At 35.0% G+C, this 18,139-nt stretch overlaps 1 protein-coding gene across 2 annotated transcripts; it reads right to left on the bottom strand.

Moving 5' to 3' along the window:
* Window positions 1-1,431: 1,431 nt before the first annotated feature.
* smpx (small muscle protein, X-linked) lies at window positions 1,432-17,656 on the bottom strand. Of its 2 annotated transcripts, XM_015370144.1 has the most exons (5): window positions 17,573-17,656; window positions 17,373-17,482; window positions 6,727-6,789; window positions 3,225-3,311; window positions 1,432-2,492 (listed from the first exon to the last, which is right to left on the bottom strand). In XM_015370144.1, the coding sequence occupies exons 3-5, from the start codon at window positions 6,760-6,762 to the stop codon at window positions 2,346-2,348; spliced, it is 270 nt and encodes an 89-aa protein (XP_015225630.1). In that variant the 5' UTR covers window positions 6,763-6,789; window positions 17,373-17,482; window positions 17,573-17,656; the 3' UTR covers window positions 1,432-2,345. The 2 variants fall into 2 exon arrangements, with proteins under 2 accessions (XP_015225630.1, XP_015225629.1); XM_015370143.1 differs by lacking the exons at window positions 17,373-17,482; window positions 17,573-17,656 and adding an exon at window positions 16,607-16,756 and having other exon boundaries at window positions 1,433-2,492.
* Between the last annotated feature and the right edge of the window lie 483 nt (window positions 17,657-18,139).

Below are 18,139 nucleotides of genomic sequence, written 5' to 3'. Positions count from 1 at the left end.
ATAGATAGATAGATAGATAGATAGATAGATAGATAGATAGATAGATAGATAGATAGATAGATAGATAGATAGATTTTCCTAATGTGTCTTATAAAGGCAGATTTGATTAAAAGTATAGGAATTGTTGGTTCTAGTTTGAAGCCTTTTCCTCTTTTTGTTCCTTCATTATCTGAGGGCTCCTGCTGTGCTTCTTTGACTGGGTGGAGCAGCTTTGGTGTTTATGTGTTGTGGTTTCTGTGTCCCGCTGACAAAGTCACAGCACAGACTGCTCCACATTGCTCACAAACCTAAAACACACACATAATAACATAAAGTACAAATATAGAGTCTGACTCAGCCCCTACCCCCCCAGCCCACACACACACATAGACATCAAAACACCAGTTTGACACAAAGGAAAGAAGAAGGGATGAGAGTGACCCCCAGTGGCACTTTGAGCTCATTACCAGGAGGATTGATGGCGTACTTCATTAAGATTTAGCTGATGAAAGTGCTTTAATCAAACTGCTGTGGGAACCTTTGGCTTTCTACCGTACATTTGGATTTGTAGTTAAACTCAACTCTCCCATATGTCATATATTTTTAATAAAAGCAGATAGTGATTTGGTTATAGTTTTTGCTTGTTTGTGACCTGCTCCCGTTGCAACCGTCTGCATGTTAACATGGATGCTGTGGAAAATTATTTATTATTTTCTTTACTCAGGCTGAATTTGCATCCTCCACAATGAGGCCATTACATCGTTTATGAGCTAACGTCTGGACTTCCTTTTTTTATTTTGGATTTTATTTGCATTAGCTTTGAGCAAACTGAAGAACCCGACTGAAGTTATTAATGTTGTTTGGTTGTATTATATATTTGTAAAAAAATAAAATAAAATAGGAGGTATATAAACTTCTGCTTTGCTAACATGCATATCTTTTCTTTCTTTTTTTTTTATCACACTTAGTTTTAGTGTTAGCCTAAAACATTTAGAAGAATTACTTATATATTACTTAATATAATAATCAACTGTTTTCTTGTTTTTGGGTTGAATTTAAAAATGTCCAGTTTGATCCATGCCTAATGTAATATAACAGGTATTTTTGTTTTTTGTTGATTTAATAATTCAGTGGGGCCCCTATATGATAATTCATTTTCCCTTTAATAGCAAACATCTGTAAATCACCATACATTATCCTCTCTGGTCCTGAACACAAGGACACCTCAGGGCTATGTGCTTAGTCCACTCCTATTTACTCTATTCACTCATGACGGCTTTACTATCCACACCACAAACCTGCTTGTGAAGATATAGATGAAACAAGTTAAGAAAAAACCCAGGACCATCGCTGCTAAGCCCTCCCACAATGTTCTCAACCCGTTCGTACCACTGCCTCCAGAAAAATGTTACAGAACCATAAAAACACAGACCAGCAGACTCAAAGACAGTTTTTTATTCTAAAGCCATCACTCCTGTTTAGAATTTCACTTGCAGTTTTTTTCTTTAACTTATAGTGGAAATTCCAAATTCTGACCAAATCCCGTTAATTCGATTCAATTCAGTTTGTTTCTATAGCGCCAATTCACAACACATGTCATCTCAAGGCAGTTTACAGTTCACCAGATCATACAGTCAAATTGATTCAAAGTTTTATATCTAAGGAAAACCAGTTGATTGCATCGACTCGTTGACTCGAAGGCAATCCCTCACACTAAGCATGCTTGTAGTGACAGTGGAGAGGAAAAACTCCCTTTTAACAGGAAGTTAAAAGGAAGCTATGATGCCAAGGTTCATGTTATTGTGCTCCTGTGCAGTCTACTGTATTCTTTTTTAATCTAGTTTTTGATATCACTATTTTCTTTGTCCCTACAGCCAGTGAGAGGTCAACACTAAATAACTTAGAGTAAAAAAAACAGTAAAGACATTTCATTCCTTTTCAACTGGATTTTTTTAAGGAACAGCAATTCATGCTTATTTATCTCATTTTACTTTATTCAACATTTTTCCTTTTTCCAAAAGCAGCTTTGATTAATGATATACGAAAACAGAGAAAAAATAAATGTGATTTTTGACATTTTGTTTTTTATACTTTTTTTGTTCTTTTCACACATTCATTAAGAACAAAAGATTAACTGTTGTTTTATTCATAATTCAAAGACAATTCCAATACATATTGACTGAATAGGTTGTAGCTTCTGTGACAGACTGGTGACCTGTCCAGGGTGTACCCCGCCTTACGCCCATAGATAGCTAGATAGGCACGGGCCCCACCGTGATCCTGACGGAGTAAGCAGGAGAAGATGGATGGATGGATGGTTGTAGCTTTTATCATTAACCATTTTAACCCACAGAGAAACCTATATGTTAGTCCTTGGTGACCCATCGCAGTTCATTCTTTTTGTTTTGTAGCTCTGATAGGTTAACAGTCGGACCAGGTAACTTCACTGCCCCCGGCAAAGCTTTCCTCTCCTCTGGTGTTACTGGGCTCAGCGGTGGTTCTTGTGGTTGACCCTGAAGAGAAAAAAAAAAAAAAACGATTTTATCAAAAACTATTGGAAAAATAAATTAGATCATGAATATAACACAATTTCAAATGCAACCTCTCCTACTCAGAAAACATCTTGGTTGCTTAAGTATGTGTTTTCTTCATATATTTGTATCTAAAGTGCCTTTTTAAATGATTTCAGCATTCAGTCTTTTGGTCAGAGGGCTGGAAAATCATTCCTTTAAAAAGGATGGATGGATGGATGGATGGATGGATGGATGGATGGATGGATGGATGGATGGATGGATGGATGGATGGATGGATGGATGGATGGAGATGGATAAATAAAATATTACATAATGAGGAAAATGTAATGGAAATCCAAAACATTTCCCCCTACTTTTTTTTCTTCAGATAAAGCTTTTCCAGCTTGGAAACCTATAACAAAGATAAACTTTAAGGGAGGATATGCTCTCCTCGGAAAGAGGCAGATACTTGAAACTCCCCACAGATCCTAACGAATTTGCTTTCACCTCCTGCCCTATTTGTTTTACACAGTTCATGACTCGTTTCTTCAGTTTAGGATTAAACTCAGCTTCATTTGAGTAGGGAAATGCGAGGCGTTAGCCATCACAGTGCAAACAGGATCAGTAAGCCCATATTTGGAGGTGTTCAGACCCATTTTACTATTTTAATTTCAAGCTTTAAATAGAGAGCTCTGAAGAGTTTCGATGCTGATCACTTGCCAAACGTCTCACCTCTTCTGTGTCCACTGTCTCCTCTCTCCTCTTGACAGGAAGTCCCGCCCCTGGACGCAGAGCTCCCATCGGGATGTTCAGATTAGCCTGGTGGGAAGTGAGAACACTCAGATAAAAGATCTCAATGTTTGCTTTTTCCTCGAAGCCCCTTGTTTTTACTATTGAAAACCTCTTCCTGGTTTTTAGCCGTCTCTAAAAACCAACCTGTATGTTTATGAAAATTAGGACAGCCACAGCGAGAGACAGCAAGCTGCCTGCTAACTCCATGTTCAGCCTGTTGGTTGGCTTCAATGTTTTAAACCGTATTTGTACATAAACTCACACTGTACAGCTGTACAAAGTCGGAGTAGTGTTTGTTACTGATAACAGTAGATGTTCTATAAGAGTTACATATTTTAAAGGTGTCAAGACTGGAAAGGAAAGGAAGAAAAATTGCCTTCTGCTGCATGTTTTCTGATGTTTGTCTTATTGTAATGTTGCTTTGGCTGAAACTGTTTGCTGTCTTTATGCGTAAAGTGCTTTCAGCTGAACATCACGGAACTAATTTGTTCAGAACTACCAAAGATTAAAGGAATATTCCACCAAAAGCAAAGCCATTATTGTTGAGAGGTGTCATCCTCCATATTTTTAATTGGATTATTAAAGATTATGGTGTTTGGAACTATTAGATTTCAACAAAAAATAATTACTCATTGATCTCATTACATGTAACGGACAATGAACCCCGAGCTTTAGAATGAAGATTTATGGTGTCAATATTTATGTTTTCTATGACCAGTAAAAATGATTCCCACCTCTTTTTCATAATTTATGTTTTACCCATAAACTTTTATTTATGATGGAAACAAAGTAGTGTGTTGTTGTGTAGTTAAACAGTAAGGAAAGTATTTTACAATTTTGTTACAAAAAAACCCCACCTGTGTTCTGACATCCAATTAAACAAATATAACCTTAATGGAAAATTGGTTTTAAAAAGTGAAATTTGCAACTTCAGTGGTACTGGTAGGGACAAGGATACTGGAAAACTTTAAGGAACCAGTAAACCTAATAGTTATGTTTTTTTTTAGTATAGAAGGAAGCTAGATTATTAAGGGAAAACCCATAAATTCACACAGAATATGCAAACCCCAGAAAAACTTCGTGCCAGGATTCAAACCCAGGACTGTATTGCTGCAAGGCAACACTGTTACCAAGCATACACCACAGTCCAGTTGGGAACACTAATGATAAAAAAAAATAAGAAGCTACTCAGTGGTTGTTGCATGTCTTAGAAAGGCCTTATTTTAGACTGTTTCTGAAAATAAAAGGTCAAAGAAGGATAGCAATTACATGTGAACAAACCCAAATGTCATTAGAAATGTGTGGTTTCTTTTCATCTCCCTTTTACCTCTGACCATTTCTGCTGCCCCAGATGTCAACAGTGTCATGCTGCCTCCTCCATATCATGTTAGTGTGTTCCAGGTTATTATATGCAGTGCTAGTTCACGACCTTATATAAAGTTCTACACCAAAAATTTTTTATCTGGCCAAAACACCTGTCACCTATATGGCTCAAGGCAAACTGCAAATAGGACCTCTAATGGCCTTACTTCATATTTGTTAAATGCAAAAGTATTGTTTTAAAGGCAGTTGAGAAATTCTACCACATGAGCTCTAGATATCTGCAGCTCCTCCCAAGTTGGCATGGGCATTTTTTTTCAGGTGAAATTAAAAATGTTAAGAACAAACATCCTTGGTTAGTTTGTTACTAATGCTGCCACTAGTTAAAATGTCATAAGGCATTTAACTCATATTTTAAAAATGGTTTAGATGTTAAGAGAAACATTTATTAAGAATGTATTACAATTGATTTTACAAATGTTCTTGGGACAAAATGATTAAAAACCAACAGCATTATTCAGCAGCAATATATTCACAACTAAAACCGCAAATATAGTTTCCTTTGGTTACCTTGTCAAACATGGAATATCCATGGAATGTCCATGTTTATCCTAAAAAAATTGTATAAGATTTTTTTTTACTTTCTCCTGAGCCCATCTTGATGATAACCTGTTATGCAGGATTATTATCATATGTATTAATTACTTCTAAAATCAACAACAATCTGAAATCATAACAACTTCCACCACTGAGCTTATAGTTAGCACAAAAATGACTATTATGAACACAAATAATTGTTATGGACCCCAAAATAATCCTAAAAAGTTTTTTCTGACTTGAATTTTACCAAACTGTAGTATAGAACAAATGTGTGTTTTACCTGCACATTTATGACACTTAATTTATACAGAGATTTAATGTTTTCTGGGATTTTTTTTACAGAGTAAATTTTGCTTAACATGCAACAAGATACCTGAGCACCTATGATTTTTAACTGATTTATTTTTGGTCTCCACCTCTGCTTAGCTCCTCACTTCCACACTTATTTTTAAACATTGTATTATCATTAAAGTCAGGCAGTACTAAACTTTACTTGAAAAGTAACAATAATAGTAGCTATGTACATTACAACACTTACAAGAGACCATAAATTGTCTTAAAACAACCAAGTTAATGCTAATATTAACATTAGCTTTTCATGTCTGCTATTTACAGTAAGGTAAAACAGGATTTATATTTTGTAAAACAGAGAGGTTATAATTTATCCTGACCATCTTCATACAACCATTCTGCCTCTGAAATACTGTTTTTTTTGTTGTTGTTGTTGTTTGTTTTTTGTTTTTTACAGCACCTCAGATTATTAGAGACTTAATAAAATACCCAGGCTCTTTTTCTGCTAAATATGTTAGAATTATACAATCTAAATAAACACTTAAGTTAGGTAGATCCAAAAAAAAAGAGAGCTTAAAGGGGTTTTCCACATTTTAACAGCGCTTAAGTGTTTTAATGAACATAAATACATTATTAGTATAAATCGTACCAGCTACGTTTAGTTAAAGTGTAAAACATTTTGCTCTTATTAATGCAGAATAAAACTATCCGATAAAATTACTTTATGGTATTCTCTAAAAAAAATTTCAAAAAAGAATCGGCTCTTTGTTCTAAGTAATGTTAATATGCAAAGCCACTGACATGGCAACATGTTTACAATAGTTTTGAGTTTTTTATCATTCATTTTATATGCCTGAGACATTTTTTATGTGAAATACAGCTGTCCTAAAACTGACCTATGAAGCTACTGTTTGTACTGCGCTTTTATGTAAAACCTTATGTGCTGATGCCTATCCCATGGTTAGAGATGAAAATGAGCACAAAAGAAGCCTGTTGGTGAATAAAACTCTTGTGATATTTAAAGCCACTACATGCATATGTTTGCCTCGCTATCAAGTTTGCACAAAAAATGCCTTGATATTGTAAAAGCACTGTTTGAACCTTGTATCTGCCTTCACCAATAAATACTTTAATGTGGAAAAAGACTAATTTCATATTTATTCACCAAGATTGAGTTTTTTTTTATCTGTAGTGACCCATGTGATCATGCACAGAGGTGAGATTCATTTACCTGCAAGGCTTTCACGTTGGTCGAAGGTTTGGACATAATCCCCCCCTAGGTGAGTCCACTGACCTGCAGGAGGCAAATTGCACACATTCAGTGGTTTGGTTTTTAGCATACGGGTACTGGGTTCACTGGGACAGCAGCTTTTGAGGAACAGGATACCTTTACAGTTGCTTAGCTACCCTTACAAAGTAAACCAGGTAGAGGAACTGTTCTCTGAATCTTTCATGAGAAGCCGACAGAGACGCTGTCAAAACAAAGGTGAGACGGCTTCACCTTTGGATGCACCTTTTTGATTGAGCTCCAATAAGCGATGCATGATGTGGAATATTAGTCACACTATAATTAAAGGGGAAATCAGGGTTGGTAAACAAATATATACCCTGATAGAATTGCTCTTTTTAGATTTCCAAAATTTTCTAAACAAATTAGAGGACATGTAAGCTTAATTTCCTGAACTATTTTTGCCCCTAAAAGACAGCTGAAACAGATATTTACATACATGCTATAAAAATACACACAAGCTTTTTTTTCTCTCCCAAACAAACAATAAATCAGACAGTTTTTCCTATTGGCTTACTACAGTTAAAAACATTTGAAAGATGCAGCAAATTTTTTTATTTTTTATTTTTTGTGAATTCTCTTCATATTTCTACTCAATGTTTGTTAGAATTGCAGCAAGTTGCAGGAGTTTTGGCCCATTCCTCCTAACAGAAGAGAAGTAAGTCAGGCTTGTAGATAACTATATCCTTGCACATTTTCTTGGTTCTGCCTAGAAATGTTCTATCAGACTGAGGTCAAGGTGATGGAAGCTCTTAATTATTGACTTTTCTCTCTTTAAGCTCCTTTATTCCAAATGTGACAAACTTAGTGGCATTATTTATTTGGAAGTCTCTTATTTCTTGCCATTAACTTCCTGGCAGAGATGTTGCTTGATGATGCATTTAACCCCCTTTCTTTATGATTTCATGTATTTTGTTCAGTCAAATACTCCTTCCTTGATTTTATGAGGTCCAATGTCTTTTTTCTTTTGTGGTTTTATTTGACTTTTTAGGTGACATCATTCAAAGGGGTGGTGGCTCAAGCTATTGCCTCAAACTACACCCGCATTTCTAATTCCATTTAACTCAAATGTTATAAATCAATTAGTGGATTACAGAGACATGTTATCCTAACCTGAGCTTTGGAAAACAGTTTAAAGCCATAATAGTTCTTAATTATATAAATGACTAAATACAAAGATAGTTAAAACGAAGATTCTGAAAACTATCACAGTTTACAGGCATTTTATAAATCGAAATAATTTTGGTATTTCTTACCAACCAAAAACAATAATTGCTTTGTATTTTTATGTCTGTACCGTGAGAAATAATTAAGTGTGTGTTTTTATATAATAACTTATGGGTGTACATATTTTGTTTGTTCTATGACTTTTATTAATAAGATTATAGATAAGGATTAAACTATTGCTCTCACACAATTTGTGTCCTTAATAAATATTTATGGTATTTAACCTCTGATGATATCGAATTTTCCTTTAACAGAAAAGAGTGTGATCTATCAATATATATTTTTTTGCCCACTCAATCCTCAGCGATTGCAAAGCCATTTTCCAGGCCGGGAGAGTACACCCTGGAAAAGCAACAGGACCGACACTAAGGGAAACAGCTTTTCTCATGGAGACACCCACATCAAAGAGCAATTTAAACTCTGCCATTGATCTAAATGTTTTTGTTCTACAGAAGGAAAAGGGTGATAGAGTATGAGGAATGTCCCAGCCCACACAGAAAGGCCACCCCACCTTTAAAATAACTGACTGTATCTCAGCTTGTTCCCATACTGACCAATGTGCCAAAGAAAAGCTAGCTGCTGCAGGAAGTTAGAAAAGAAACTCTAATTTCATCTCTTCAAAATACATGGGCTTATTAATGATTAGTATTTACACATGCCAAGCATTTATTATTGTTGCAATTTACTTGATAGATTTATTTTTAACTGGATGTTGCTAAGGACTTAATACCGGTTTCTCATAATATTTGGAAAATGTAAAGCAAGGCAGTTATTTTCTTCTCAATGCCCACTTTACACTTTCCAAGTAAGACAGCGGGGTAGGATGGAGGAGTTTATCCCTCAACCGGAGGGTCACCAATTTAATTGTCCAATTTGTCTTGGACAATAGGCTTCCACCGTATTGGCTGTACCTCTGGTGGTCAGAGGGCCCAGAGGTGTCTGTTCACAGAGGCTTTGCTTCCATCAGCGGGCCCCAACTCAGCTGTGGCTACAATGTAGCTCAATGGGTGAATGACTGAATGTAACGTAAAGCACTTTGTAGTTCTTGGACTTGAAAGGTCCTATGCCTTTACAGGCCATCTACCCTAGAACTGGATTGGACTCCCTGTTTCCCTCCAGGAATGGCTTAGACTTACAAAGTATTAGAAACGTTCTTAATGTATTTGTCCACATTAACATAACATTGCAACAAAACATGTTCATTAGATTCACATCTATGGTGAGTGTTGGACTCAATTACTAATGTCAAGAAAGCTGTTTTGAAATAAAGTGAGGTTTGAAACATGGTTTAGTATTCTACTGAAAGTAGCCATAAAAAGAAGGGTTCATTACTGTCATTAAGGGATGACATCACCAGCGACATCGGCATTTAAAGGATGCTGGTACTAAGGAGCTCAAAATACATCCAAAATAACCACACTGTCACACCACCTCTGCCTCTATGGCCTTTGTACATGATAATGATCCATTAAAAGAATGCCAACTATTAAAACAAATTTGTTGTAATTGCACAAGACTAGCAGAAAATCCTAAAACTGTGTTATTTACCAGCTTTGCAACTAAAAGTACGTTCTTTGCAACTAAACACTATGCATATGCTTCCACTATGTCAGCGTGCATGTGTCAGATGTTCTCAAACAGGCAGATTCTCATTTTTCATTAGCTGCAGTCATGACCATGGAGACTAGGGTTCATCAGAGATGATGCTCTACTTCCCTTAATAGTAGTGAGTGGTTGTTTCAATTACTGTCTATCTGCCTGATGCCCTCTTACATCACAAAGGCATTTTCATTCATAGATGTACTGCAAATTATTTCTTTTTTGTCATTCTCTGCAAAGCTAAGAGATTGTTGTGAAAAGAGAAAAATCCCAGTAGATCAGTGGTGTCTTAGACACTCCAACCTGTTTTGACTGCATGCCATGCTCAAAGTCACTGAATTCTCCTATTTTCCCCATGGGGATGCTTTTCTTTAATTTTCAGGAATTCCTCTTCATCTAGAAATTTAAATGTGTTGAGCTTCTATTGTGAGATTCACTGTTGACTGTTAATACAAAACTCAACTGATGTACCTATTAAAGTAGTAGGTGTCAAGAATGAACTGATTACAGCATTATCTGCCAATTAACCAACAGATCATTTTGGTGAAGTAGCTGACCTTACTTGTCCAGTTTAACTTGTATAGTACATCATGTTACTACATTACATGTTAATGTGTTATGAAGTCTATTTATGCAAATTTAAGCCAATAGTCAGTGATTATGTTTGGTTACATGGCATTAGGTCCAAAGGTGAAATACAATGGTACTTTTAATCTTGTCAAGCTTTTCCTACTTCTGAATGAGGCCTACAGTATGTGACAACTGAAGTGCCCTCTATGTGATGTCAAACTCTGTTATTGGTGTAGCATATTTAAATTGAACAAGTTTATGAAATAATCACATGGTAGAGTCATGGAGTAATGGATCAGTCCTAGTGGGTGCTTAATTTGGGATGATCATTTCAATAAACAGGAATATAGTTAAGCTTTCCTCTGAAGAAATGTAACTAAAGTAACCTTATAAAGTAAAATGCTGGTGAAGATTCTCAGTCATCCAGGTCATAGTCATTCCAAAAAAAGAAAATTAAAAGCAATTCACTGGACTTTCTTTCCAAGTTTGAAGACGTTTCGCTTCCCATCCAGGAAGCTTTTTCAATTCAAAATGTCAGGAATAGCGTTGAGTTTGAGGTTTTATACAGTAGCCCATCAGAACCTTGTTTTTGTTTTGAAAACTTGCAAATAAAAACGGACGAAGGGGTCCACCCCTTTGGAATGGGGGTCGTTTGGCTTCTTTCGTTAGCCTGAAATGCCACATACCCATCTTAACGACCCCCTTTCAGACACTTAGACCTGTTAATTATATTTTTTTGGTACAAAGTCAAATGAACTGCTGCAGCTTCTTTAGTTTACAGCACTGTACTGTCACAATTCTGTGTAAATCACATTTTAGTTTCCTCTATATTTATTTTTAAATAAAGTGCTGGCTAAATGATCTGTTTTGCTTTGGCTTGTGGCTTAAATGACTCTAGAGAAGGATTGACAACAAATCCAATAAGATGCAGAAAACTATCTTTTCCACTCTTACACTGCTCTTCCGCTCTTACACTGTTACAAATAAATTGTTCTTGTTAATGTGACCTCATCAGAAAAACTTCACACTAGCTTTGGCAACCTTTTCTAAAAGGACTATGAAAAGATTTAATCTGTGCCGTCTGTAAAAAATTTTTATTCACTATAGAAATAACTTTCAAACTAACCTCTAAAAATGTAATCCCCCCACTTGTCAAAGGACGAAATAAACTTATACAGTTTCCCAACTTTTTTAAACACTAAGTATAAGTTTACTGTCCACAGCCAGGCAGATCAATAAATCACTAAAACAGAACCTGTTTGACAACATGAAGTAGAAAAATAATTTTTAAAAATCTACTGTATCTAAAGAAATTTAACGGGAATCAAGGTTTTAGTAATTGATCTGTTTAGAAAGAGACTTTATTTAACAGTGAATAAGCATTAAATAAATGGTGAACCTGGACAGGCTGTTCTTTTAAGTCTACTTAAAAAGCACAGTGACGCCACTTCTCATCCAGGAGGTTGACTGTAGGTCTGACTATAGGTCAATTTCTAAAATTACTGTTCCTCATTCAGCAATCAGAGAGACAGAATAGTTTTCAAATGAAAAACCATTTTTGACACCAAGTAGCAAAAAAAAAAGTATAACTTTATGAAAACTATTCTTTCCACTGGTATGATCAAACAAAACAGAAGCTTTTGGAAAGCATCCTGTTACAACTGACAAAACAGACAACAAAAATCTTATCAGATTAATTTAAAAAAGTAAATAAAACAATAATAATACAAATTATGATTTGTTTATTTACTCTAGTGATATCATTATCAGGTCACCCTGATGTGGTTTATTTCTCAAAGAGGTAAAATCATCATGAATAATCTTATCTCATTTTCTTACTTTTAAAGCATGATTTATTTAGAGTTACATGCTAATTTTATGGCAGCACAAGATCTACAAGTACAAATGAGTCTTTACATTCTGTAGTTGAATTGTTATCTTAATGTTCAGGCCACAATGTGACAGGAACTTTAAAATCTACTGTAGCGGTTAGCTTTGCAGTATTGCTAAAATTAGCTTGCACATAAAAATTCACTGGAAACAATTCCTCTTGTTAAGCAAAAGACTATTTATGAATCGTTCCCTTACTTTTAAACCGCATATAATAAGGGTTTTAGACTGCTGATTTTCTAATTAAAGAAGCAATAACTAAAAAGATTACGGTAAATTTAAGCAAAATTAAACCAACTAGAGATTTTGTGTGATGTTCCAACTTAAAAAGTGAGGTGTCGCATTTTTTATCGCTCCTTTCAGCCTATTTTTCTATTGGTCCGATTAACTTTCTAATGTTAAACCTTGTATTTTAGGTAAAGGTTTCTTTTGCAGTACATCAATAACCATTTAATAAACTGGTAATAACATAGCAAGTTACACTTTATTACTAGGTAACAAGAAAAAATACTTTTACTAAGTGATGTGCTTCAAACTTATAGGTGGACAAGGTCAGATGTTTCAGATTTCTAACTGTTATTACCAGGAAACTCAAAAAATGAATGTGTTATCTGTTAAAATGCAGTTTAGTACTTGGTATACCTAGAAGACATGAAGTGAATCTTCTTAACTAAACTTTTATTTATATGTAACTTGAGTTTAGTTTAATATTTGTGGGAGGTGGCCAATAATAGAAAATGTAATGTGGTAACCTAATGGTAATTAGAATGTTACATAGTAACATACAATTGTAATATTTATTATGCTGGTTATTATAATGAAATTATGTACCTTAATCTTGGGGTAATTACCCCAAAAAAGTTTTTCTTGTTACCAAGTACTGTAGTGCGACTTGCTATGAAATTACCGTGTTATTACATGGTTATTGATGTACTGTAAAAGAAAGAGTTACCGTATTTTATGCAGCTCTAACCAGAAAATTATCATATTTACCTAAAAAGATTTAGTAAAATAATTCATTTTACAAGATTCTAACTGTAGACTGAACAACAATAATTTAAAATCCGTTTTAAGAAAATTTCCTTCTTGATAGCTTTTATAGATTTCAACACTCTAAGTGCTTCCTGATAGTAAAAATCTCCATAGCCTCTTTATCTAATCTGCTTGTAGCTCAGAGCAGCAGAGAATTTAGTCTCCTTTGGTTTCCAGGGAGCTGTTTGACAACAACACAGCAAAACTGCTTCTTGACTCCCCCTGAAATATGCACAAGCTCATGGGATGTTACGTGATGAGAAGCAGTTGCTTCCTATTAATGTCTCTCTTTGCTTTCTGTGCACAGGTGGAATATCCTTTTTGTCAAACCAGTTGGGCACAAACAGGATTTTATTGAACGTAAGAATGTGTGTGTGTGTGATGAATCTATTATCAAGGGTGTGCATGCTGCCGAGTGTAGTCTATAATTAGCGTAATGTGACGCTTAATAACAGCTGTAAAATTTTATTATTTTAATAAGCAGTAGTCACATTATAAAAACTCAATAACTCAGTACTAGCCTCAGTCTATTACTTAGTAGTGAGGCCAGTAAAAAATTAACTATATTAGATTATTCCCATTTTGCATCTTGTAAGCACTGATGCGTACTTAACTTTGAGTTTGTTTCAGGATACATACATGACTTTTATTTTACAATTGTTTTTTTTAAGATTTGACATTATTCTATAGAGATTTTCACCAACTATACTTTATTGTTAGTCTCTTGCCTAACAATAAAAAGAGAGTTTATACAAGGTTCCATAGGGTGTTTTAAGAAATGAAAATGTCATGTAAAAGTCTTGTCTTGTCTTGGAAAGCTGATTAAATTGACACTGACCAAAAATCCTTTTAGAATTAATGAATGGAGGAGAATGAAAACCAGATCAAACTATACTTCAGTAAAATTACACAATTCAACACATTAAATTGGCATTACATTTTATTTTTTAACATTTAACGAAAGGATAAAGGTTTGTAAGACCGATACAAAACAGCACGACAATCATTAATCATGCTTCAGAAAAGAGCATTAAGGTTTTTCGATAAGTCTTGGTACCTGGAACACTCCAGCCTATTATATAAAATTATTAGGATTTTTAATTTTCTGACTTTGTAAATATAAGAAAAAAAAGTCTGCAAAACAGCTACAATGTTGAACAGTCCCCATTTAATCTAACAGCAACCCCACTCATTGTATAACAGCTCTAGCCATATCCACTGTCAACCAATGGGGGTCTTTTTCTAAAAATCTGCACAAGTGCTTCATACTTAAAGTGAAGTTGTTGCTTATTGGGTTATTTAATTTAGGCTTAATTAAAACAAATAATTCAGACTAATCTATGGGTTTAAACATACCTAAAAAAATGAACATGTTACACTACTACAACACATTTGAGTAAGCAGAATTTTTTACACAATAGTGAGTTTTAAGTTCTCAGTTTAATTAATAACTTTGAACATTAAGGTTTATAGTGCTTAATGATCCAGAATTCAAAAACTGGCTTAAAAATCTCAGAATTTTTAACAATTTTTTGGTTGTTTTGCAAAGTCTGCAGAAAAACTATAAATGTTTCCATGAACGGTGTTAGCAAATCACACAAAGCATATTAATTCCATCACAATTCAACAACAAACAAGTTACCAGTAAGGCGACAGACAGTAGACTGAAATTATAGCCTAGATCTCTTTTACCCCTCTAAAGATGGAGTTGAGGAGCTGTTTGAAAATATGTTTATTTTCTGACATGAGGAGGTCTTAGTCGACACATGCTTGATTTTGTATTGGTAGTAAAAATATTGCAGAGGTAGTAAAAAGTTGGTAAAATTGGCGCTGGACTTGGTGTATTAACCCTGTTATCAGTATTATTACTACCACTTATTTAATTTAAATATTACTGTAAAGATACTTTATGCACTTTATTTCTAAGACTTTTTGTTCACAGTTGATCACAAATGAGTTCCTTAATGAATTGGAGGTGATGGGAGGCATGTCGCAGGATAATAAGGGATTTACTTTGGTTTATACATCCGCCTTTACATCCACAAATACAGCTGTTAATATCTGATGTTACATAAATAAAAACAAGTTTTGAATAACTAACATCTGAAGCTGAAATTTTACCTCCCTGGTTGCTTTATTAGTTATACTTAAATGTTTTCCTGTTAACGTTTATATGGTGAAGCCAAATTGCTGTAGCCTGATCCAGGCATTTATTTTTTTTTAAATGCTCATCTATTAGTTTTATACAAAATGGTCTTGAAGGAGATAAAGTGTTAGTTTTATATCTGTGGAGACAAATGTGTTGTATCAGCTGTTTTTTGAGAAAGGGCAGAAATGATAGAAAGGCAACAGTAGCTGATATGAACACTTGTTACAACTAAGGAGTTCAGAATATTGTTTCCTCAATGGCCTTCAGAGATAAAATTGAATTAACCCTTTAAAGCCAAATGTATTATATTTGATCCTTGAGTTTTTGTAACCTCTGCATCATCAGTGGGATGTTTTTTTTTCCTTGAAACCCTGACTTACATAATCACACACATGTAGTGAACGGAAAACATATAAAAGATTGTATAGAAATGCATAATGTATTAAAATTTATGCAAATAAATTATGTAATTTAAAGGATACAAAATTTATATTGTTGTTTCATTTGTCAGGAAGTTCAATGATAATTCTACTTTTGGAAAATTAGAATCTTCTGTCAATTATTTCCTGGTTCAGGCTTTAAAGGGTTAAATAGAGTGAATTGAAGAAGATGGAAATGAGCGCCATACAAGCTGACAAACCTTCAGGAGCTGACTGTCTGAATGTGGTCTAAGAACGACTTCAGTGAAACCTTGTTGAATCTAAACAATGAGGAAGTGAAGGCACTTAAGGCAGAAGTTAGTCATAACACTTTAAAAGCAAGCCATACCTAAATAATGACTCTAACTTTATAATTACCTCTTAGCATAATTTTTCAAGATGGTGGATTCTTATTTTATGGGAAATTAAAGTCCCTGACAGGAAACAAAAAGGAATTCTCGACGAAGTACCGCCTAGAAAATTGGACATTGCAGTGCATCCCTATATTCAGTGTCTCAACTGACTACCACATATAAAACAGAGAAAGATCCACTAATAAAAACTTGGAAAGTTGATTTCTTACGACACTCAGAGTACTTTTCTAAAAGCTTGAATTGCTGCTAGCACCACAACATCAAACACATCCCACCAATTCTCTGACCTCAGATAAAATGTGATACGTGTCTTACGTCACAGGTTCGAGCTCTGACTTCCAGCACTAATTTCCGCTACCTTCTAGGATTTAGCTTTGCTTTACAACATGTGAAGCACAATCAGTTGTCCAATTTCATTAAAAAAGGGTTTTGTTTTTATAAAGTTAGGTTTGGAAATAAATCTTAAACCAAGCCTGAAAAAAACTATTTTAGCTTAACTATTTTATGACTAAGTTTACTCTGATTTTAGGTATGGTATAAAACATGAAGTAGCTTTCACTTACCACCTGATGAAATAACACAGTGCCGTCTGATGCTTGAATGCCCTCTTTCTATGTGGCTTCTTTCCCTTCACACCCTTTTACTCTCCATATATTTTCTCTTTCTTTTAAGCCTCTCCTCTCTGCCCTTTCTCATTCGCTGCTGCTGTGTCGTTTGTGGCAGAAGGATTCCTCTCATATCTGGGATTTGTTCTCACTATAAATAGACGAGTGATACACAGAAGGGACCTGCTTTCCATCCACACTCACACACTCACTCTCTCAAATGGACACACTCGTGGAGACGGATCAAAACGCATCCAAACAGCTGCAGAAAAGGCCTTAAACAGTCTGTAAAAAAATCTGATTTACAGCTGAACTCCTTAGTTTCTCTATAAACATTAGGAAGAAACCAAATGTGCACATTTTTTATTTAAATGAGTGGATAATAATGTCAGATGCTGCTGTCAACTGCTTTGCCTAGTCAAATTTAAATAGCAAACAAACTTTTTAAAGTTTAAACACCAAAAATATAAGTTTCAACTAGAAATGTGCCTACTTATATGATATAATACTTTTATAATATTAATGGCTAAGATGCATGAATATAAATACACATTTTAATCTCAGTGGCTAAAAACGCCATGGCCTAAATTTGCTTTGGCATACAGACAGGCAAATTATAGGCACTAAGGTTTCTTATTTAAAATCTACATTGATGCACAACCACAGAAGTCGTCCGACAGACTTTAAGGCTTGTGTGAACATGTGTGTGTCTGTGCTGTCTTACCTCCTATTGTGCGTGGCTGATCTGGCCTGCCTCACGTTCTCCCTGAGGTCCTTTTCAGCTACCTGACCTGTTTCCGCTCGTCCTGATTGGCTCAGAGAGACACGGGACTCCTTCGAGTGTGGAACCCGACCCAGCATCAGACAAGTTAGAGTGTTTAGCCTATATGTGAATGTGTGTGTTGCCGAGTGTATTTCACATACCTTTTTTTTTCAGGTTTTGTCAAAATATATCTTCATTCATCACCTCAAACCACTGGGATCCTTTAGGGTCAGTCCTGCCTGACAGATGGAGCTTTTGTGTGCTCAGGTAGTAAAATGAGAAGCCCTAAACTAGAGCCTTGTTATATATTCCAAACTATGCAAATACAGCCCACATGCTGTTCTCACCTGTTGGCAAGGACAGTCTGGTGTTTTCGAGATAAAGATACTCACCGCAGACTGTGGTAAATTGGATTTTATGCCAAAAGAAGGTTTCACTTTAGCAGATCATTATCACATAATGCAGTTATATATTTTAAAGAATGTGGTCCACTTTCTATGTCCTCTGCATCACTGAACAACATTGCAAAGGGAAAACTTTTAATTCATTCCCTTTCACAGATTGATAATTTTGTTGATGGGGTTACTACTTCCCTGCGTACTGCCTTGGACAATGTAGCCACATTCAGACTTTAAAAATAGAAAGCATGCTCCCTGGTTTAATGCGGAGTTGCACATTTTTAAGCAAAATGCTAGAAAACTGGAGAGAAAGTGGTACTCTAGATGTCT

This window comes from Cyprinodon variegatus, unplaced genomic scaffold (genome assembly GCF_000732505.1).
Source record: "Cyprinodon variegatus isolate N-32 unplaced genomic scaffold, C_variegatus-1.0 Scaffold42, whole genome shotgun sequence".
NCBI classification, from domain to species: domain Eukaryota; kingdom Metazoa; phylum Chordata; class Actinopteri; order Cyprinodontiformes; family Cyprinodontidae; genus Cyprinodon; species Cyprinodon variegatus.
Note: the sequence above shows the minus strand (reverse complement) of the source record. Positions and strands in the feature narration are given on the sequence as shown.